Raw genomic sequence first — 24,530 nt, forward strand, 5'->3', positions numbered from 1 at the left:
CTTTGTAAGCTATAAAATAGCACTTTATAAAAATAAAGTGTTTTTATATATGGTATCTGATGTGATGCACATAAGAGATTTGTGAGATAGGCAAGCCAGATACTATTATCCTTGTGTTATAGACAAAAATATAGGGAAAAAAAAAAACAACAACCTCAAACTCAGAGAAATTAGGCATTTGTTCAAAGCCCAGTGTCCAACAACCCTAAGGTTACTGCTTTTGGCTGGGATCTGTATCATTCCAGATTCATCCTCCCAGTGGCCGAACCTGAGCTCATCTTCTGGACAATAACCAAGGACCCTCATTTATGCCATACCTTTAAACACTTGAACCCAGCCTGTCTGTGCAGTAACATTGAACACTCCATCTCCTTGTCTCCACCAAGATATCTCCTTTAATCTCTTTGGACTTGGCATTTGTCTTTTTAAAAATTTATTTGTTGCATTTTAGACTTCATGGTCTTGTGGGAACTGAGCTTTACTCAGTCCTGCCATATTGGTTTCATGTAGCTGCTATAACAAGTTACCACAAATTAAGTGGCTTAAAACAACAGAAGTGTATTCACCCATAGTTCCGTAAGCCAGAGTCTGAAACTGAGATTGAAATCAAAGTGTTGGCAAGGATGCACTCCCTCCAAAGCCTCTGGGGAGAATCCATTCTCTCCCTCTTCCAGCTTCTAATGGCTGCCACCATTCCCTGGTTTGTGGCTACATCACTGCAATTTCTGCATCTGTGGTCACATTGCTTCCTTCTATTCTATGTCTGTCTCAGAATTCCCTCTGTGTTTCCTTTATACGGACACTTGTGATTTCATTTAAAGTCCATCCAAATAATCCAAGATAGTCTCCCCATCTCAAAACCTTTAACTTAACTACATTGACAGAGACCCCATTTCTATTCCATACAAGGTAAAATTTTAAGGTTGTAGGTGTTAGGATCTGGTATATTAGGATTGTCACCATGATATCAGCTTATTACATTCTATCCTCTTGAATAAAGCTACTGCATGTCCTTTTGCCTTTGGTTCTAAAGAGTCCCATTTCCTGCGCTAAACCAGGGCAACCCTGTCAAGCAACACTCTCTGGAGTGTTTAATTATTGTACATAGCCTGAAGGTCTTTTTCTTAAATCATACAGCTATTCACTCTGAAAATTTATGGCACAGATGAATTTGATTTGGAAGTTGCTCAATTTTCTAGAAGAATCTTTATGAGTGATTTTGCAGTTCATTTTTCAAAGCACTTAAGATCCAGTTACCCTTCCAATTACTCCCCCTTTTTCTGCTGTTCTTCATAGTATAACTTCTTCACAATTATTGTACATGCATTATATTTACTTCATGAGTTCCCATTCCATTTACGATCCATTATAATCTGACTTCCACCATTGCCCTTTCAGTTTCACTGAAACTGCTCTTAATTTAGTCACCAATAGCTAGTATGACTATATAAACTATCATCCAAATGAAGATATTTTGAAAGTGAACATAGACACTATGTTATGTTAACTACTATTCTAGAAATTAACTACATGAGGGCACAGTACAGAAACTGGGCTATCCCAGGAAAACTAGGGGTACTGGTTACCCTTTGTATGATCTTCACATTGATAAATTCAATACACACTATTTTATCTTTGCCTTACCCAGCTTTCTACCAACTTATTAACACAGCTGAAACCTTCCTCTGTTTCCAATGCTTTTTCTCTCTTCTTCTGCCATACCAATGTTTTTTTCTGTTATTTTCCTCTATAGAAAACTCCTGAATTTCCCCCCCATTTTTGCTTGTCATTGGCCACCCTTCATAAGCCTGCTTACCTGGTTGCTCCTTCTCTACCCAAAGGCCCAACTTTCTCTCTCTGCCATGCATATTCCTATGGTTTTAGATGGCATTCACATATTGGAAACCTCTTCATTTATGTCTCCAGGCCTGATCTTTCTTATGTGTTCCCAGATTCAAATATTTGTCTACATTTTGATATCTCCTTTTGGATAGCACACAGGCTCTTTAAAAATTACACTTTTATTTCCCTATGCATACACCATACCAAAACTGTTTCTCTCCCAATCTGCTGTATAGAGAAAAAGTTACTACCAACTTAAAAGTGTAAACCAGAAACCCACCCCAACCTGTCCATTTGCATATGTGCTTATTTCTACCTCTAAAACACAGTTCAAATGTTCATTTCTATCTCATCACCACAATTGAATCAACCATCAAACCTTTCCTGCAGATTTTTTTTTTCATTTTTGCTACTTGGAATTCATTCTCTAAACAATAGCCAGATTGATTTTTAATGCACACACACACACACAAATACATCTGACATATTATTTTTGTAAACATTAAATTAATAAAATTTCTATTCACTGTAAATCTTGATGCCTTGTGGCTTCATAACCATTGACCAAATGGTTTCAGTGCTTCAGAGGAAATGAAGATACTGATATAATACACAAATAGTGAAGATATTCAAGATATGACATAAGAAGAATTGTCACCAAACCTGAAAAGTAAGCAGAAAGTTTCTATTAGACAAGACATGGCATATCAGCAGGTAAAGGTAGAAGTTAAATCTAAGGGTTCTGGCACAACTCTATGAGGTAAAACCTGTGGGCAAGGAGGCAAAGGCTGTTAGAAAATCTAGACAAGTAAGGAGTGAGGCCAAAACCAGAGGACTCTTATTTGTTGTGGCCTACAACATTCTTGGAAGGGAACATCCCAGAAGCCTGGCCACTACTACAGAAAAAAAGCAGTGTCTTGTGCAAGGAGAAAGAGTACTGGGGATACCACTTACATACAGCAAGTAGGGAGCCCAGTTATTCCAGTATGCTCTCAGCAGGGCGTTTAGCAGATACCTAAGTTGAGAGCTGAGTCTACCTTAGGATCATCAAGGGCAAAGGAGAACTGGCTTTTAGATAGAAGTTATGTAGTGGATAAAGAAGATGTGGTATATATATACAATGGAATATTATGCAGGTATCAAAAGGAATGAAATCTTGCCATTTGCAATGACATGGATGGAACTAGAGGGTATTATGCTAAGCGAAATAAGTCAGTCAGAGAAAGACAATTATCATATGATCTCACTGATATGAGGAATTTGAGAAACAAGACAGGATCATAGGGGAAGGGAGGGAAAAATGAAACAAGACGAAACCAGAGAGGGAGACAAACCATAAGAGACTCTTAATCTCAGGAAACAACTGAGGGTTGCTGGAGTGGTGGGGGGGGTAGGAGGGATGGGATGGCTGGGTGATGGACATTGGGGAGGGTATGTGCTATGGTGAGTGCTGTGAATTGTGTAAGACTGATGAAATAGTAAGACTGAAACAAATAATATGTTATATGTTAATTAAAAAAAAAAGTTACATAGTGGACAGCCTAGTTAGGGGCCAGGTGGAAGACAAGGCTGAGACCCAGAGATTTAATAGTGCCAAAAAAAAAGCTTAGATTGGGCCAAATCAGTGAGGAGAATCATGGGATTCTACTGTGCTGAGAGAAAAGATTCTCAGTGTCTCCAGATGCAAACCTTGGTGCTAAAAGCCAACAGAGTTCCAAGAGATGAGATGGAATAAAGGGTCACTCACTGGAAGCAGAGAGGATCCATATTTGGTCAAGCACAACATGAGAACATACCTGCTTCCCCAGAAGCCATCTTGGGAAGGATTGGCAATGGTAGGGAACTTTGGGAAGAGAAACAAAGCTGTGGCAGGGAGTTAGAACTTTGAATTTAGTGACTTTATCCAAAAGGACTTAGTAAAATAGAAAGAAGCTGCTTTAAATGAAAAAGAAATAACAGACTCCTTTCATTGGCAAGATTGAGCTTTATCTCACGACCCAATAAGAATTGGGAACATGAGCAAGACAGAAGCAATTATAGACAATAAAAAATGCTACATAATCTTGCACATCTGAGGTAGTGTGCTCATTTTTTTATCCTGATACATATAAACCAGATTTTAATTCTCTTCTTTGTGCCTTCAATTGGCTATTATTTCCTTTGGAATCTAAACTCAATAGCAAGCACTGCACAGTGTGATTTGGCCTAGTTCTAAATCCTTAATCTTTTCATTCTATTTTTCTTCCTGCTCAGTGAAATGCAACTGCACTAACCCTCTGTCCAGCCCTTGGATAAGCCAAGCTCTTTTCCCAACCTGGGCCTTTGCTCAGTTTTCCCCTTTCTGGAATGTTCTATGTTCCCAATATTCACACGGATGGCTCTTTGGTATTCTGTGGTTTCAGTTTAAATGTTACCTCTATGATGACGTCTTTCCCTATCTAAAATAAATGTCTCCATCCCCCATCAATAATTGTGGATAATTCCTAAAGATATACTATTTCATATCATAATCTTATTTTGTAGCACTCCTTACAATTATTGCACCTATCTGTTCTTTGTCCCCACAAGTAAATTATAAACTCCATAAGGGCAGCAATCATATTCATACTGGTCACTGCTGCTTTTCCAGTACCAGCTCAGTCATTTGTACATAGTAAGTATTCAACAGACATTTGTGGATGAAAAACTAAATATTCCATTTTCAATGTTTCCTTATTAGTTACAGAATTAAGTTAAATATCTTATATCACCATTACATAACTTCCGTTGACTTTGTAAATATACTTCCTACTTTTTTCCACAATCCATATACTTAACAAAAAACCCTGAGATACTTATTAGTTCCAATTTTTGTCCTGTAAATTCTTATCTTTGTATCTTTTTGCTTATATAACTTTTTTGATCTGAATAGTCCTTTTCAATCTCTGAAGATTTTAGTCTTATTTATTATTTAAAGTTCTTCCCACATACCACTTTCCCTATGAGGCTTCTATCAGCCTTTGTTTGATGCACTGTAATCTGATGGAATTTTATCTTTACCTATCTAAAACTATGTGGGGTGTATGGGTGGCTCAGTCGTTAAGTGTCTGCTTTTGGCTTAGGTAATGATCCCAGGGTCCTGGGATCAAGCCCCACATTGGGCTCCCTGCTCCTTGGGAAGCCTGCTTCTCCCTCTCCCACTCCCTCTGCTTGTGTTCCTCCTCTCACTCTCTCTCTCTCTCTCTCTCTGTCAAATAAATAAAATCTTTAAAAAAGAAAAAAAAATAGAACTGTCTCATCTGAACTATCCCCATGTATATATGTATGTATGTATATAGACACACACTTTTTTCTTGTCTGTTAGTGGATAAATACATAAGATGCATGGATTTATTCTTTGGTTCATTGGTTCGCTTAGTACTATGTCTTTCATGTGAATAAAAGCACTAAATAAATACTGGATATATATGTTAAAAAAAAGGAAAATTATTTTTAATAGTACCATCCTTCTGTAAACTGCTTTTGACATCAGCATGCATGCTATAAATAATACCTAAGAAGTTAAAACCACTCCCAAACCATAAATTTGCTAAATTCCCATCTATATCTTTTTTTTTAAGAGTTTATTTATTTATTTGACAGAAAGAGAGAGAGCACAAGCAGGGGGAGCAGCAGAGGGAGAGGGAGAAGCAGGCTCCCCACTGAGTAGGGATCCCGACGTGGGGCTCGATCCCAGGTGCCTGGGATCATGACCTGAGCTGAAGGCAGCTGCTTAACCAACTGAGCCACCCAGGCGCCCCCCCCATCTATATCTTTTAAAACATCTAAAAATCTTCATAATTATTAAAGGGAAAGATTGAGTGCAGAGACAGAAGGAACAGAAGTAGCATGTTTTAGGCTTTTGCCAAGTACTAGATATTGTACTAAGAACTTCATTTACATTGTCTAATTTTAATTTAAGCCTACAATATCTCTATGAAGTAAATGTGATGTTAATTTTTTGAAACATCCGATTTAGGGAAGAACTAGGAATAATCCACGACAAATATGGAGTCATATTTGCAAAATTAAAATGCCACTGTTGCTGAGAGTTCCACACCAAAGAACAGTTTTCAGTTGAATAAAAAGAGAAGTAGCTGAGGGAATCCACCACAGATTTAAAGAATATTATAAGAATTAATCCTTAAGAAATACTAAGGTGAAAAATTGTTCTACCAAAGGGTATTTTGTCAAACTCACATAAAGAGTCAGAATAGATATTAGCAAAGACAGGGAAATTAAAGGACTGTCATTAATTTATAAAGAGGAATGTTAATTAAAACCCAAAAGGAATCTGGGAAAAATTACTTCCATTATTTATTTCAAGAAATCTTTTGAACTGCTAATGAGAACATTTGGATTATCTCAGGAATAATTGCTTAGTGTTTATTGTATCAAATTATGAATTTCTAAAGTTAAGGTGAAGGAGAGAGATTAGTCACAGATGAAAGAAAAAAATAATGTAGCAACACAGAAATAAGAAATTGGTAAATAAAATATAGGTTAAGCTTAGACTTGGGTAAATAGAAAGTAGGATAAAGCATAGGCACTTAAAAAAAAACACCTAGGGTTCAACAGTTACAATGGCATCTGGAGATTTGCCCCTTATGGCAAATCTTGCTTTCCCATTATTACATCTAGGGATTCAGAAAACGGATGCTTGAAGAAAGGAGGGAGAAGAGGAAGAAGAAGGCATTATTACTGAGAAGCTGGACTTCTCTACAGAATCCAGGAAGGTTTTTTTTTTTTTTCATGGACTATAAGGCCAAGAAAATGTTAAGAAAGTGCAATAGATGGACCATGCTCACCATATTGCCAGTGATCTCCTGCAAACGGATCTTCGGTTCACAAGAGAAAAGTTTATGCCAACCACAAATCCCGGCCAGCATCACTCTCATGGCCTCAAAACTCATCAGGCACACAACAGTTATTTATTCCTCCCTCTGATCTCTCTCCACTGCATTCATTTGTTATTGCAAACTGCCAGAACAGAACTCAGCAGAAAGGATAGAGAAACGAATGACCTTGGGTCACTTCTCATGTCTACGGCATTCTTGGTAGAGGTTGAGGTAGAGAGGAGATGGGGCATCTGTTTCTTCTTGAGTTTTGCTCATTTTCATGTACTCCAACTGGCACTGTAAGAGTTGGGTAGACGGAAGGGAAGACCCTAGATGAAAGCCAGGAGAGAGCGACAGCTTCGCTGGGACCTGTGGACAACCGGCTGGCTCAGGAAGAAGTCTCACAGAGCACAAGGGGTCATAAAATGGGGCCACGAGCCATTCACACACACAGACGGTTGACACACATTGGCCTGGATGGATTTTCCTTCACCTCAGAGTGAATAGATAGATTAAGAATACTTAAATCTAAAATAAAGATAAGAACAAGCTGAAGTAATGAGACATAATGGGCTTATAGGATAATTCTTTTACAAAACCAGAAGGAGTTTCTTTCAAAGAAAACTGGCATTTTTCAAGTGTACAAAGAAATATGGGCTCTCTGAAACAGAATTGGAATACAATCAAGAGAGAATGGGATGGGATAAAAAAGACAAAGTGAGGAAATAAGAAGATGGGTAAGAAAAGGAAAAGTCACAAGGAAATTAAAAATGCAATTGCAGAATTAAAACCATTAATGGAGGAAGAAAAGACAGATTTAGCTTTACAAACATGGAATCAGTATGTGAATGCAACCGAGAGGCTGTGAATAATGTTTAGGAAAAGAGTAATGCATGAAAGAAGTGAGGAAGTGGAATGATAGGATGGAAATTGGGAAGAATTTTTAAGAATTGTAGGTACACCATTAAAACACATCAGAATAAGTGAAACAGACAAGTGATTAATAAATTGAAGAAAATTTCCATGAAAGAGAGGCAATGTTAACCTTTCTGGATTTTGGCTCTGAGTGGACCTCTCTGACATGCCACCTTCCTTCAGACCTGCACACATATTAATGCAATTTACTATCTATCTAACTATAGCATCATAAGGTATTTAAGATAGAGAATATTTCATTCTTTGACCACTCCAAAAATCTCTTCCATAAAGATTTTTGCAATGCAGAGAGTAATTAATCTCTTAGCCTTCTCCTTTCTAGGTCAGACACCAGTAATCCATTTTATTTTTTCTTCAAATAACCAGTTTTCTATGGAAGTAATCATCTGTGATAGTCTTCTATGGTAGCACAACATTCTTTTGTAAGATATGATTACATCAGTTGAATATGGTAGTGTAAAATGTGTGAGAGAAAATAGACTGTGGTAAATATGTTGCTTCTATTTCTTGCAGATCAATCTCTTTTAACATTTTGGTGTTAACATATTTATATTTCAGGAGTCAAAGAATAAATATCAGCATTTATAGCAGATGGCTCTGGAATATCCTTATTTGGAGATTTTTTAAAAATTGTGCTAAAATATACATAACATAAAATTTACCTTTTTAACCATTTTAAGTGTACAGTTCAGTAACATTAAGTACATTCATGTTGTGCAACCATCATCACTATCTATCCCCAGAACCTTTTTCATCCTCCAAAACTGAAACTCGATACCAATTAAGCAATTATTTCCTATTCCCCTATTTTCCTAGCCAATGGCAACCACCATTCTACTCTGTCTCTATGGATTTGACTACTCTATCTACCTCATATAAATGGAATTATACACTATTTGTACTCTCTTGACAGGCTTATTTTACAAAACATAACGTCTTCAAGTTTCACCCATGTTGTAGTCAGAATGTCCCTCCTTTTCAAGGCTGTGTAATATTCCACTGTATGCATAGACCACATTTTATTTATTCATTCATATGTTGATGCATCCTTGGGTTGCTTTCATCTTTTGGCTGTTGTGAATAATGCTGCTGTGAACATAGGTATCCAAATATCTGTTCAAGTCCCTGCTTTCGATTTTTTTGGAGAGTGGATTTGTTGGATCACTTGGTAATCTATGTATAATTTTTTGAGCAACCACCAAACTGTTTTCCACAGTAGCTGCATTAGTGTATATGCCCACTTGTCATCACAAGGGTTCCAATTTCTCCAGGGTCTTGGCGATCTTCAACACATTTTTTTCCTCTAGATGGAATGATTATGAGTTGAGAAAGACAGGAAGATCTAGGTGACTTTTAAAACCCCACATGTCTTGTCACCTGTGATGCATTGTCTTCAAGGAAGAGCTTAGTGAATAGTTCTTTGCTTGCCCCAAAGAGTTAATAAAACTTTTATTAATACGTGGCTTTCTCTTAGAGAACAGATAACATGCCCAACTTAACCTTTCGATACACATAGCAATATCTCGTTCAGTGCATATGCATCCCCAGTTCTGCTATTGATACTATAAGAATGAAGTATCTGGAGGATGGAGAGAGCGTTACATTTATTGGTATTGGTGTGTTCAAATGGAAATAAAAATAGAAGGGTCTTGTCTTGGGTGAATTCCCCCAAAACAGACCCCAACATGAAGATCTGTGTAAAAGTGATTTATTATGAAGTGCTCCCAGGAGAGACCTTTAGGGGAATGGGCGAGGAGGGAAAGAGAAAGGAGGCAAGCCACGCAAGGGAGCCCTGTTTCTCCTCAGAGCCACTTTGGCTCAGTCCTGCACAGAAACTCTAGAGGTAAGTTGGGTTACACCACAGAGTTGTCCCAGTCAGGGGCAAAAAGGCCAGAGTATTCTGCAGCTATTGCTGAGGTGTGATCAGGGATTTCCAGCTCTCCTGTGCATGCAGGCAAAGTGGGTTCTGGCAACCTGGGGCAGCCCCCCAACAAAAAGTCATGGCTATTGCCTGTTGGGATTGCAGCCCTACTGTGCATGTGCATGAAAATGGTAGAAGGATCCAAGGGGATAGAGCAGAGCACTGTGGCCTCTGCCACAGATGTCAAAAAAAGTATGTAGCCTGAGGGTAAGAATAGACAGGCAGGGATGAGGGTTGGGTGCCTTTAATGTCAGCCATTTAATAAAAATAACTTGAAGAAAGAACTTTGTATCAAAACTTTATTTATTAAACAAAAAATGCACCATTGGAATAACATTTCTATAAAAAATGAATATGAGACTGTTCTACAGTGATTACAAAACCCCTTTTCCTCGTGTGGTAGTATACAAGATCGAGTGTAGAAACAGTCACCGTTTTAAACTGTAAGCAAGTATCCTTTCTCATAGAACAAGATTTACACTTAAATATTGCAATCACTAGTCTAATTTGGTTAACAATGCTAGAGTCTTGACAATTTAAAGAAACTCTTTGTAGGCTCAAAATACCTTTTTCTTTTTTTTAAAGGTGTTTTGTAGCAACAAAAAATTTCTTTTTTCCACTAAGGCTAGTTAAAGCTGTAGTATACCCATTTCTACCAAATAAACCTACCACTAGCACAATAACAGTTTGAATTGCAAAGCCCTTTGAGAGAATGAGTAGCATTGATCTGCAAAATGCTAGCAGACTATTTTAGATTTGGTGTTATCTTGTTTGAATGACCCTGGAAAGGGAGAAGGTGGTAATGATGAAGCTTCAGTGGAGGCTTTGCCTGGACGCATCCTCATACTCAGCAATGGACAATTCATTTCCAAAGTGGTCCCTCTGAGATATGGAACACTGCAGCTTTAATAGCCATATCTAGATTCCCAACCAGATCTCCCTTTTTATCATAAATTATCCAAAAAGAAGCCACTCTAAATAATAAATTAAATATTACTTATAAAAAGTACACCCCGGACCCACCCACCCATCCCCCAAACAAGCTGACAATTCACCAAGGTCAGAATTGTCAGGTTTACCCTACAATAATAAAAAACAGCCCTTCTCCTCCTCTCCAACATTCCTTTCTTGCATCTGAAAATAACACTTTCAGCACACAGTGAGATCCCTTGGCCCATGCATCTGTGACATCTTGCAGAGTTTTGCTGTTGCTGTCCAGCCAACAAAAAAATTATAGGATGACACTGTGCAAAGGCTCTCTACTGAGAGCAGGAGAAGTCCTTCAGAGAGTGCGGCCAGAAGTCGCCAAGTGAACGTTACCCAGCGGCGGCAATGCAGAGCCCAGAAGTGATATTTATTTGCTGATATGGGCATGGTATTTGTCTCTTATGTAACCTCACTGACCAGGAAATAGGCATTTCTTTTCATCATTACCTTTTGGAAGCAGGTATTTGGATAGCAAAGTCCACTGAGGCATGGGAATGTGTATTTTTCATTGGAATGGAATATTGCACAAAGTATCTACGATTTTCTAAGTAATGTAATTTAAAACAGGGGAACCCCATGGAAAGCTATTCTGTGCAATAGTTAAGTGATTTCTGAAAGTCACTAGAGAAATAGACACCATGAGTAAAATGTTGCTTTGAAAGTAATTTTAAAAAGAGAGAGATGGCGGATGTGAGTGTGTATGCCTGCTTCTGAAGCTCTGCTAGGTTACGGGCTCTGTATTGTATATATGGTTATGAACAGGCAAGGGAGGCTACTCTGGCCTTCAGGACGGTCTGTGATCGTATGAAGTCAACTAGTTGATTGAGGGAGGGAAAGCAACCTTATTCCACATCTATCTGAAAATTCAGAGGATTTTGTTTTCTCTAAACACACCTAAAACTAGGAAATTTTTTCTGTCTCTCTCTTATGGACTAGAGATGGAAATTCTAAAACCATAAGAAGTCTGAGTCTGGGATACAATTTCATCTGAAATGGTAAGGTGATTTCTTTAGAGGTGACATTTTTTTGTTGTTGTTGTTGGAGTGACAGTCCAGCTGCCAAATGAAACCCTCTGTTAAATTTGGAGACTTTAGATGTTTCTCTAAACAAAGTCAACAGCCAGATGTATCAAAAGGGTGGATAACAATGAGCAACCATCTTCAAACACAGACTATGAAGGTTTTCCAGGAAAACCTCTACTTAGAGATTCTTTATTGGAGAAGTTGTGAGTGCCAAACTTTAAAGTTTCCAAATATTGATGGGAATGACACACTAATGCTGGGCCACTCTCCTTTTGTAGCTCCTACTGAGGCAGAGGACCAAACATACATGTCATTTCAAGCACCCCATATTTTGAAGAGAAAAATGTTATAGCTAATCCCTCATGGGAAACTTTAATAAGTTTACCTCTTAAATCTTGATCTGTTTCTCTCCATTTTTTTTCCAGATTGTTCAATTGAGTGTGCATTTTATAACATCCAAATGTGAAATTCCATTGTTTACATATTCTAGAAGGTTATAGCATATTCTACAAAGAGGTTGCTATGACTTTTTTTTTTTTTTCCGAATATGAATCGCTAAGAAATATTTAACTTTTGGCTAGAGCATCCTCCTGCCTTATGCATTTTGAGCTCTCTGCATTTTTGTGAGTTTCACAAATGAAGAAATTTCTAGAGGAAAGAAAAATAGCTTTCTCATCGGTATGAAATACAGAAGAAAAATACCAGACTTTTTCAAGAGGAGGCTCTTGCCTGACAGTTCAGCCCAATGCAGGGGAGTCCTGAGCATGCCCTGCCACGTTTTATTTTCTTCTTTTTCAGGGAGAAATGAGTCCTGGTGGCAGAGCTGCTGGTTGGCTGTCAAGCATCGCCCTGCGGGAGTCAGAGAGATTTATGAGCTTAAAGAGCCCTGTATGTTATGAACTAGTCTCGGAGTAAGGAACAAAATAGAGGCTATCTTGCAGTCTTCACAGATTGCTTCTTGTCAAGAGATCAGAAGACTGGAAATTAAACAGTTACCTGAAAATTTGAGCAGGCAGTTATATACACATGTGAACTCTTTGGCAGAGTGAGGAGCAGAGCTTTACAAAAGTTGTGGCAAAGTCATTGCATATTAAAATCATTGGCAAAAGCACAGAAGAGTCTCTTGAGAGAATTTAAATGGATTCTACTGTATCTTCAAGGCATGAAGCAAGACTTACTAGCAATACCAATTACTAAAATAAAGCATTGTATTTCTTTAATGAAGAAAGCTTCAAGAGCATGCACCAGAAATGTGCTGAAAACAAATAATGCATGTTTTCATGTAGTTTTAAAAATTTTTATTTATTAAGGTCAGGGACTTTGACTAGAGTCATTGAGAATTTTGTGAAGAATGCTATTCTCTTGATTGTCCAGATACAGTCTATACTCAATCTGAAATTTGAGATTTGTAGCCCATTCCAAACAGAGCACTCAGGATGACATTCCTTGGATAACAAATACCATCAGAGAATGTTACTTATTTATTAGTATTAGAAATGGGGGAGGCATTCTAGGACCTCGAGAGGGTAAAGCTAGCCTAATGAACATTTTCTGAAGTAATGAATTATTTCTGCAAGATTCAACATTATGTTAGGAAATGCCTTGTTCCCGGTCAGTGGAGGGTTGTCTACCTAAGTGTCCAGATTTTGAAGAAGAGTAATCTGCTCCATAGAATAACGTCACATAGCTCTTCAGAAGAACTTCAAGAAAATCTTAGTAAATTGAATAAGCACTCTTGTTGAAGGAACAATTTCACAAATGGACCGGACTTTCTAATGAACCATTTGAACGACCCCTCTCTTTGACATCAGATTTCCTTCCCGACATAAAACTGTAAAAAAATAATCTGAATTATTACTTCTGTTACAGTGCCATTTTGCTCAAAATATTTTATTCGGGGATTCATATATAATTACCCACCTAATAAAAGGAGCTATTAGGTTGTAAAGATCCTATCCCTTCCATGCTCTTTTAAAATTATGACCTACTCAAGCTTGAAATCAAAGAGAGCTGAAAGGAATAATTCAGCTGAAACTCTCTTATTGGGTTTTCAAGTCGCCTAACTGACAAATATGCAAACTAGCTCCCTTTTGGCAATTCAGCTGCATAAACAGGGATTAACTCCAAATGCGGCTGAAAATTTAGAAACTAAAAGGGTGCACACAAAATGTTCTTAATTTCACCTAGTTCCAAGCTGTAGATAAACATGGTGTTAGCAGTTTAAAATTCTAGTTCAATGAAGATGCAGCTCTGGAAAGTATCCACTGGATTTATAATGTGTCAGAAGTATCAAGTGACACCTTGCCCTCTGCTCCTCTCTGACTCTGGGCAGGCGTAGTGTAGAAGGTTCCCTTGACAACAGGGCCTGGTGGTCACCACTGACCAATACTGCCCCCTCTAAGTCAGTGAGGAGCCTGTTGGAGGAAGTGACATCACTCAAGAACAGGTACCCGTGAAACTGCCTTCCATTTTCCTTCCCTTCCTCAGGGCCTGTTCTCAGGGAGTCTGCCATTTCCACAGAGGGTGACAGGGATGTTGGTCAGGAGGCCAAGCGATGTGTGGAGCCGGCCACCTCGCCCAAGGCTGGCTGCCAAGGAGAACTCAGGGAGGGACAGGATGAAGGGGGGAGCTCTTCTGGCCCGACTTCTGAGGAAGATGGCCGTGGTGAAGCTTTGAAATGTCATCACAGTGTGATATGGCACAAAAGCCACCCCAATTGAAAAGTGTCCTGTTACAAGCTTAAGCACATAATTACCGTGTGTCTGAGAAGACTGCATATTGTATCCTCTTTCAGGAAACGGATTGCTGCTGGCTGGATGCCCCTAGTTGCAGATTTTTACTTCCCTGTTCTCCAGACATAAATATTAACCAAGGGTGGATTTACAAATACTTGCTAAAATGGGTGAATTTTACCGCCACTGGCTAATAACCACCACTTGTGCAAGATGAATGTCTGAGTTACAAAACATAAGCATTCACTGCCTTTTGTTTGTTTACTTATTTACTCTTTGTGCTGTCAAGAAAACATCCAATCCTTTGGTGCTATGTGGCGGGAGAATTTCCATGGGTGCTCTGTACTTTGAAGTTGCAAACAAAATAATGAGCTTGCACTGATTTGCCATGGCATGGTACAGGCTTGGATAACGCACTTGCATTTTGTAAGACTAGACCTACACAGAAAGGAAATGACAGGCCTCACTGAAGGAAAACCCAAGCCTTAGTTAGGACAGTGTGGTCACTGCAGTGGCAAAGACCCAGGACTCGGCTAGCAGCTTCAGCCTTGACATTGCAGTGAGGATGGATCTTTGCTTTTGTTTAGGGGCCCCATGGTAACCATTGTGAATTTCCTGATACCTATGAAAGAAGGGATGCTTTTTCCCTCCGGACTGCTTCAGGATCTTCCGTAACTGAGTGGTCCTGGTGGTTGACCTGTATACCGGTCAAGAGTTCTTGGACACAGGTGTGCTGCTGATGGGTAATTGGTATGCTGCAAAGTTCCCGGAAAAATACACCTCATCAATTGGGTAAGACGTGTTAAAAGGCCGAGCCTGTGATGGCATTAAGTTGCTTCATTAGCCCTTCCAAGCTTGCCATCTGCTCACTCAAATCATCCTGTTCATACACCTGCAGAAAGAACGAGAACAAAGAGTTAGGACACGTGAAGGGGCACCTGGGTGGCTCAGTTGTTAAGTGTCTGCTTTTGGCTCAGGTCATGATCCCAGGGTCTTGGGATCGAGCCCTGTGTCGGGCTCCCTGCTCCTCGGGGAGCCTGCTTCTCCCTCTCCCACTCCCCCTGCTTGTGTTCCTGCTCTCGCTCTCTCTCTCTCTGTCAAATAAATAAATAAAATCTTTTTTTTTAAAGGACGGGCGAATATCGACACCTCCTTTTATGAAGGCAGTGGCCACATCTAGTTGGTTTACTTTGTGTTATCAAGCATGACACAGTGGCCCACAGCCATAGCAAGAGGCTGTGCTCAGAATATAATCACTGAATGAAGATGTTGGTAATAAAAGAGGTAGTGATGAGAGGAATGACTGCATCGTGTTTCACTAACTTCATCCCTGTGTCGAGGAAAAAGCTTTAGAGTAAAAAAAAATCTCATTTCATATCAAGTTCTACCAGCGTAGAACTGTGTGGTCTCGGATAAGTTAGTGAGCCTCTCTGATCCACAGCTTTTCTCAGCTATAAAATGATGATGGTCATCTATTTCATAGGCTATTCTGAGCACCTTGTGGCCTGTTTATCACAGTGACCAGCACAGGGTGCATATTCAGTATGTTGCTCCTTTTTCCTTCCCGTAGGTCACCCAGCAGGATCTGAACAGAATGTCTATCACCATGTTCCTTTTTTTCATAACACAACGTACGTACATTTTTGTGAGGGAGTTTGATGGGCTTTGCTTGACCAATGAAAGGTCTGAAGATTATGACTTTAGTTTGTGTGTGGAAAGAAAATTCTCACCCCAAACCAGAGTTGCCTGTATGCACAGTTGTAAAGGCAATATTCTAGCACATTTGACTGGTGGGTACAATGAAGAGGTTGAACTGAGGAAGTCTTGGAAGTCTTAGTGAACATACATAGTCTCTAGAACTCTCACTGGGAGCCACGAGAATCAGGGCATTAGTAATACTGGATCATTAGTTATCACAGAACAGATACCCCCATTGCTGGCCTCAGAAATTCTGACGCAGTTAAGATGGTTACAATCTCTCTCTCTCTCTTTCTCTCTCTTTAAAGCTTCCCAAGTAATTTTGATGGCTAGCCAGTGGAAGAAATAAGGCTGTGGTATTGATTGGAATCCCGTTCTTTCATATACTTGCTCATTTTGTGTTGAATGGGAATAACAAGCTTGCCTCATTGGGTAGCTGGGAGGATTCAATAAGTCAGTGTTGGTGGGTCTTACCTGCTCAATAAATGTTAGTTTTTCTTTTCTTTTCCAACATACCCTTTATTTTGTTTTTTGTTTTTTTTAAAGATTATTTATTTATTTATTTATTTGAGAGAGAGAGAATGAGAGAGAGCAAGCACAAGAGAGGGGGGAGGGTCAGAGGGAGAAGCAGACTCCCTGCAGAGCAGGGAGCCCGATGCGGGACTCGATCCTGGGACTCCAGGATCATGACCTGAGCCGAAGGCAGTCGCTTAACCAACTGAGCCACCCAGGCGCCCTCCAACATACCCTTTATTTTGAATAATACAGACCTGTCCTGCTTGATTATTCTTGTCCATCAATTTGATTAAGTTATTGAAACAATGAGGCCTGAGTCATGATTTCTAGCTCTGAGTAGGATGGAAAGCATTACTCACTACCTGGTCAGAATGGGTATGTAATCCTGCCAAATAAATACCGTTGATCCCAAGAGCATACCACTAGAGATTATATGGGGGATGGGCACTAACCTACTCTAGCCACTAAGGAAACAGCTCGAATGCATGATATTAAATATGTTGAAAATGGTACCTTCTTATAGAAATCTCAGCATACCAATGAATGGTCATATACCACATAATCTCCAGAGCTTAATGGGGATTGAAAAGTAGTCAGTTTTGCTCAAAAGACTGGTCTACATATGAAGGGAGAGGTTGAAGGGAGGTGATCAGTTGGTAAGTCATTTCTTAACTGTTGTTTGGGTTTTTTTTTTTTTTTTTGAATTATCTAGCTATCATTGTCCAACACAGCAACCACTAGCAATATGTAACTACTGGATTTCTGAAATGTGACTAGTCTGAATTGAAATGTGTATATATATAAAATACACACCAGATTCTGAACACTTGGTACAAAAATGTAAAATATCTTTTTGACAAATTTTTATATTTATTGCATGTTGAAATGATAACATTTTGGAAATACTGGGTTAGATGAAAGATGGTATTAAAATTTAATCTCATTTATTTTCACATCTTTTAATGTGGCTTCTAGGAAATTTAAAATTACACATGTAGTTCACATTATATTTCTATAGGGCAGTGTTGGTCTAGTTTATTTGCCCTATTTCTGTGTATCCTTTAATGTATAATCTTACTGCTTTTAATACTATAGCTTTGACTGTCACTCTTTAGAATCAACCTTAAATACAAATATGGGCCACCTGACATAATTCCTTATGAGATGAGATATATTACATAAATTTAGGAATTTGACCTGACTTGAGGTATGGCCAACAGCCCTGAGACTAAACGAATACTGCACTCTAAATTTGAACCTTTTTAAAGTATACGAAATGTATATTAATCATATACTTCTGCCAAATATTCACACACAAACACATATCCAGATTCCTTGGTTTCCATGTTGTTAAAATACCTTATAGTTTGTAGTACCAAAAATGATAAAGTCAAGAAAAAATTTATTGTTCATTCAAATGAGATGATTCTAACTTGTTTTTCTCATCTTTTTTTTCTCCCCTTCCACTGTGATTTCTCAAGGTATATGATATGATAGTTCTTTGTTCTCTTTTTAAATGTTTTCTCTTCAAATATATTCAGACACACTCCAGAGTTTTCTAAATCTCTGCCTTTAGGCAACATCTTTTCAAATATCTTTTATAATGCATTTTTGGGAGAACTCTTAAACTCTCTTTTGCTCTCTCAAAATTTAGATTTTTTTTGGTCTCCATTTATTTTCTTTCTGAGTTTTCTAATTTGATCACATTTTAGCTTCTTCCTCTAGTTAGCAAATGTTTTCTCTCAAATAACTAAATTTTCTCCTCTTATTTTCTAATTATGTCAGTTCCTTCTCTTTTTTCTTCTTAAACTCCTGCCTTCATTTCTTCATTTTGTATTTTTTTCTTCTCAATTCTATATTTCTAGGCTACTGTGTGATTTTAGAAGCGACGTGTCTGATAACTTCAGAAAAGTTTTCAGAGTACAGCTTTTGTTACTATTTTTTCGTTGTTGTTGTTTTAAAGAATCATCATATATGTAGTCAAATGCCAAGGTATGTCAACCCATTGCAAGGAAATACATATATATACCTGTATGTGTATGTATGTATGTAAAGTCACACATTATTTAAATCTGCTTGATTTTTAAGATTGGTTTTTAAGTATAGCAACGGTCACTGCTTCACCTGACGCAGCATAAATTTCAAGGATAGCCTTACATTGGCTGGATCCTCTGTTGCTTTGTGGCTCTCCTCGGATACTTCAGGGGCCGTTGGCACAGATACAGGAAGCAAAGGAGATCTTGCCTTTCCAGCCAACCCAAGAGAGGCTGTTTTAACATGAGTCTTGGGAAGAGTAGGTCCTGAAATAGAAAACACAGAGTGATGAAAGTAATGTATAAAACATTCTGGGGAGCAATCTCTCAAGCGTGGAAGCCAACTCCAGTGGGTTGGCATTGATTTTAGGTTATTGTTCATTCTGTAGTATAGAGATGAATTATGACACAATGAATGGGCTCATTTTATTTCTACTGAATGGAAGACAAATTCTGATTAGGCCTCTCCAGACGAAGCTCCACCAGTCATATGTAATTTCAAGTGGATTCCAAATCATGCTGTGAAAGGTTGCCTGGGAGCTCCAGACTGTTCATCACACCCTACCGAGTGTCAGTGGAACTCATTTGGTGCCAGTCCCAGCTTTGGGCCAGAAAGCCCTAAGCTAGCTTGCCTAAGCAAAGCCTCAATTGTTTAACAGTACCAAGGAATATTTGTACAGTTAAAAGAGATGGTCACTCTTGACCTATAAATGACTATTAGATGTTATAGTAAAAGAAAGTCCTACTGGCTAAACTCATAGAATCTCATTATTAATTCTCTTTTGGGAAAGAAAAAAGATATTATTCTGTCCTGATCAGTATAGCTTCTCTCAATAAAATAAAATCATTTGTGGGAATTGCTGAATTTCTACTAGATGAACTTTCTGTCTGTTATAAACAATGGCTACCTTTTGTTTTTGGATCTGAAATTTGCCTTATAAATCCTGCTTAGCTTAGAGCACTAATTAATATAATTTGTCCTTATAGCCTAAAACAAAGGTTTTATGAAGGCTTATTGAATTGGCTAGTATACCTCACATACCTAAGGACTTTGTCATTCTGAGCTTTGTAACCAAAACCTCAGCACAGAGGGTATTGAATTATGAGACTGACACAATACCTACTGTGCTAACGAGGCACCTCGGAGGGTATTGAATTAAACCACGGAAAGAAGTTTGCCTGAGTTCTTTTGTATCATCAACAATGAGTTCTAATGATCCCAATGGTCTATTAATATGTATTTTGGGGAAAATGTTTTGTTCTGATCATACTTTGGTAAATATAATTCCAGTTAATAAAACTCAGAGGTTATTTTACAATCAAAGAAATTGTGGGCATTTGTTTATTGGGAAAAAAAATAATAGAACAGTCTAAGGGGCCAGCAATTGGGTATATGCTATGCAAAATAATGATAAATCATAACACAGCACCTTTTCTCATACTTTCATATTTATATGGCCTAGCATGAATTCCTTCATACTTACATTCTTTCACTCTTAAACTTCAGGGATCAAAAGTTTGCAATTGGAGTGACTAATCACTAGAGGGTGATCTTAAGTTTTTGGTAGCTCAGATGAAAAGAAATATAAAAACAGGAGGAATGTGAATCATTTTCTTTAAGAGAGGAAATAATATTTACTGAGTGTCTACTAAGCTCCAGACCTATGGTAAGTACTTTAAGTCATTTTAGGCCAAAAAACATAGTGGGGAAGAATTTGGGATTTATCAGTCCAGTCTACATTCAGATCCTGGAAAGCTCAACTATGCACTAGCTACGTAATCCCTTGGTCAACTGACTTAACATCTGTTGGCCTGTTTCTTCTGTAAAATGGGAATGATAATTTGGGAGGGATTAAATAAGATTATGTAATTAAAGGGGCTGATCCCTATAACTTGTTCAAAGAGGGCACCCTGTTACGAATATTTAATTGTCAAAACAATATGTGAATTTTTAGTTCACATATGAGGATGTTAAAGTGGAGAGAAGAAACAAAGTAACTTACCCAAGCTCACACATTTAGGAAAGGGCAGGCAGGTGTGTACCAAGATCTATCTAACTCCACTGAGCAAATTAAGGGTTTATCATAATATGTTGATCTAGCCCATCCAATTAAAGTTAGCTTTTTGAAGAAGCAATGTAGAAGACCATGAGATCTAGTTCAAAGACTGTAAGTAACTTCAGGGTAGAAACTACTTCTTACATTGTTTTGTATTTTCTCATGGTTGAATTGGGTTTTAACACAAAGGGGAAAACAACATTCTAATAAACTCCAGCATCGATCTAAACTACTTTTATTACTATGCTATTTAAATATATACAAGCTGAACACATGGCAGAGCTTTTATAAACTTGGAATTCTTATACTATGCTATAAAACCGCTGCGAATTGTGCAAAACCAAAACACATTTAAAATTAAATAGCAAAGTCCTAGAAAAATAGCACAATTTCAATTAACATCATTAATTTAATATGATGAATGAGTTGGTTTGGCTAAAACAAAACAGCCCTATAAATGTGGCCCTGACTGCTATGGCAGAAGTCATCGTGGGTTGGTCTTACGTGCTCAGTTTAAGACTACCGATTTCCTCTGGTTGAATAACAGGAAAACCTTCTTTCTTCTGGAGAATGTAATGCCAGCTGGTCTCCACTGGATGTGAACAAACTCTTTGTATATTAAGTCTCCCTCTGTCATTTTCTCTTTAGCTTCTGACTATAAATGCAATGTTTCTGGAGCTAACTTAGTTCTAAACTCAAATACAAAGGCAGAACTAAAACCCCTGGCAAAGTGGTGCTATAAAATGGCTCTCCAGAGGCTCCAATATGTGTAGTTCACATTAATATTGCAGGTGATTACTTAAGTGAAAGCACAAAGTTTAAAGAGGAATTTTCATTGAGGACTGGTGAACCTTGAGAACCGATCTAGTGAACCCCTACTTCGAGTCACATTTCCTGAATTATGCTTATCTTCCCCTCTAGAATGTTCACCATGTTCTGCTTAAACCTGAGTTTAGCTTTATTGCCATAGAAAGCTGCTTCTATTAGAACATTCCATGAGCCACCTCTTCCTTCCCTATATTTAACAGAGTACGTGCATTTTGAAAACTAACACAGATTTCTGTACATATCTTCTATTTATTTATTTTTGCTATGATTTTGACTTACATGTTCTTGATTATGAAATCTATGTTATTTAAAAATTTTTAGCTTTGAAATTTTTATTTTATATATATATTTAAAGATTTATGTATTTATTTTAGAGATAGAGAGCACAAGAGGGAGGAGCAGAGGGAGAGGTAGAGAGAATCTCAAGCAGACTCTGCACTGAGCTCAGAACCCAACAGGGGCTCCATTTCATGACCCTGAGATCATGACCTGAGCCGGAACCACAAGTTAGACGCTCAACCGACTGTGCCACCCAGGCTACCCCTAGCTTTAACATTTTTAATAAACTAAACTATGTCTGAAAAATTGACAATTTAACTCTTAAACATATGCAGTGTATATCTAACGCATATTGTTAATCAATTCACTTTATCAGCACCGTGCTCTAACCAACTGAGCTAACCGGCCACTTTCAATTCACTTTAACATAGATATCTACAAAGAGAATGACACAAGAAGAAGTCAATGACAGAGGCAGGGCTTATTATGTAGGAAATTCAAACAAGCTGGGCCTGTTTTATACCAGGAAACACACAAAAATAAAGATTATTTTAGAATTTATTAGGCTGTTCTGTAAAATTCCCTAATGTTTATTTGACTACCTTTTTGTGTGGTTTTGCATGTGGAAAAATTACAGTTCCCACTATAAAAGTATATTTTAGTGGTGTATTTTCTGTCCTGGATCCTAAACACTTGGGCAGATCCACAGTGTATTATCCTGTATCTAAAATACTTATAGTATTACAATATGATGCAAGTATGCCTAGAGAGTACCGTAACTCAGACCTATTAGAAAGAAGTTCATTATAATTGATTTTCTCTAGTGTCCAGGCAACAGTTATACATTCGGAACCTACTGAGTGTTCAACAATATACAAGACACTGCATTTTACAAAAGAAACTAAAGACAGTGTCTTGGCTTCAAAGACTACAGAGTGTTTAAACCTCAAGTGACTGCCTTTTCTCAAGTAATATTCAGAGATCCAAAGAAATTCAGAATGCTGTCCCCTCAAGGGCTCTTGGAGTTCATCTAGTGACCTTCCCTTTATGTTGCTGAACAGAACACCAAGGTCCCCGGAGATCAAAGGATCAAGGTCAAATTAATTTCAATAAAATTCCAGGATATGCAAAGAATTTGAACAGTTTTTAGAGTTCATTATTAGCAGGGTTTGTCTGATGTACTTTATGGCCTTAAATATTTTTCTTTCCCTTTCCTAGATGGGGAACTAAGAAAAGACTATGAGGGACATTTCCCAGGAGAGATTTACTAATAGCCAAAAAGATAACGTTGGTCTCAAAACTGCCCTTTAGTAAAGGGGAGCAGATGTTGTAAACCAAAGACTTCTTTGAAAACATGCTGTATTCAAAAGCTGATGCCCATGCTCTTGGGTGGGCACTAACTCTGTTCCTATGCTATGTTTGTGTTTTGGTAGAGTCAGCATTTTCTCCTCTGAACCACCGATGTTTCAAGCCTGGACACTGGTGAACAATGGGTCCTTACAGGCTCCCCATGCTGAGCTTCTCTCCCTACTTATGTACTTGTAGTTCACCATGTATTAGTAGCTCCCATCTGGATTTTCTAGTCTGCATCCCTATCCTTCCACAGGACCATGAGACATGCCTTTAATCCTTCACCTTGTGCTAGACAGCTTACCAGTGGCTTGCCCCAATGGTTAAATTCCGAATCCATTTTATTTTATTATGTTATGTTAATCACCATACATTATATCATTAGTTTTTGATGTAGTGTTCCATGATTCATTGCCGAATCCATTTTCAACACCATTCAAACCAAGGAAACATCTTTATATACAATCACCAGTCTCATGGCATGAGCTCTGCTCAAGTGAGAAAACAGGGTAATCATTTAGTACTCGTATTAGAAAGTGGCAGCTGGAAGCTCATTCCGATGTGAAGAGGACACTGGGAACCATCTTGCTGCCCCCCACCTACTGATGAATTGTGATTGTTGGGGCACCATTCATTTTGAGTCTGTTCCCTCATATTGAACCTTCCTAGATTTCAGTAATGGGGTGGTGGTGGTGGGGTCATTGCACATTTCCTCTGCTGCTATTTGGCCTTTTTTACACTGCCCTCAGAAACCAGTTTAAAAGCCAACTTTGTTCTTGCAGCCCTGTCCCCCCTATTCTCTGTGTACTCATTCCTCTTCATGGGCCGCCATAAGGCATGGTGGCCTTTGTCATGCCCAGTGGTGTTTGGATACACTGAAAGAGAACCACGATCTTACCTTCCCAAAGAACTAATGGCAACAGTAAGAATTAGAAAAAGCATTTACACCAGGGTATTAAACTTCTGCTCTTCAATGTTGAGCAATGATAGAGTTTTTGAGAGTTTTTCCTATTCTTTGTAGATCTAGGGAGTAACCAACAGAGAAGTCTTCATATTTATTTCTTTGCTTTGGAGAACTGAACTTATGTTGATAATTGGTCTAAACACACAAAAAAGTTTCAATGAAACTTCTACGAGTTTATCAGAGCAATATATGAAAGCAAAAGCAAATGAAAGACAAAAGTTAAATGAATTATTTTCATGGCTCTCAGCTGCTAATTTAATATAATCTTAATCTGTCAGTCAAGATCCTCTGTGATCACTCCCAAATATGAAGAACGACTTTCAGATGTGAACAAGAATACCCATGTAAGCTGAGGGCGGCAGCAAGTGATAAGAGGGTTGGCACTGGGGCTCTGAAAAATTCTCTTTCTGCAGACAGGCCTTTGAGAGATGAGGGTTTCCCAATTCTGAAGACCAAGCTGGTCTTCATGACAAAAGGTTTCTGATCTCCTGTATTATTTACTTTTTTTC

At 38.2% G+C, this 24,530-nt stretch overlaps 1 protein-coding gene across 1 annotated transcript in view; it reads right to left on the reverse strand.

Moving 5' to 3' along the window:
- Positions 1-13,748: 13,748 nt before the first annotated feature.
- DCC (DCC netrin 1 receptor) overlaps positions 13,749-24,530 on the reverse strand; it is a 1,173,370-nt gene continuing 1,162,588 nt past the window's right edge. The window contains exons 28-29 of the mRNA XM_034996274.1: positions 18,668-18,810; positions 13,749-15,188 (exon numbers count right to left, since the gene is read on the reverse strand). Of these exons, the coding sequence (XP_034852165.1) occupies positions 15,099-15,188; positions 18,668-18,810 (233 nt within the window). The 3' untranslated portion in view covers positions 13,749-15,098. The remainder of the gene's footprint in view (positions 15,189-18,667; positions 18,811-24,530) is intronic.

The sequence above is a fragment of the Mirounga leonina genome, unplaced genomic scaffold (genome assembly GCF_011800145.1).
Source record: "Mirounga leonina isolate KUSES-001 unplaced genomic scaffold, KU_Mleo_1.0 Mir_93, whole genome shotgun sequence".
Lineage (NCBI taxonomy): Eukaryota > Metazoa > Chordata > Mammalia > Carnivora > Phocidae > Mirounga > Mirounga leonina.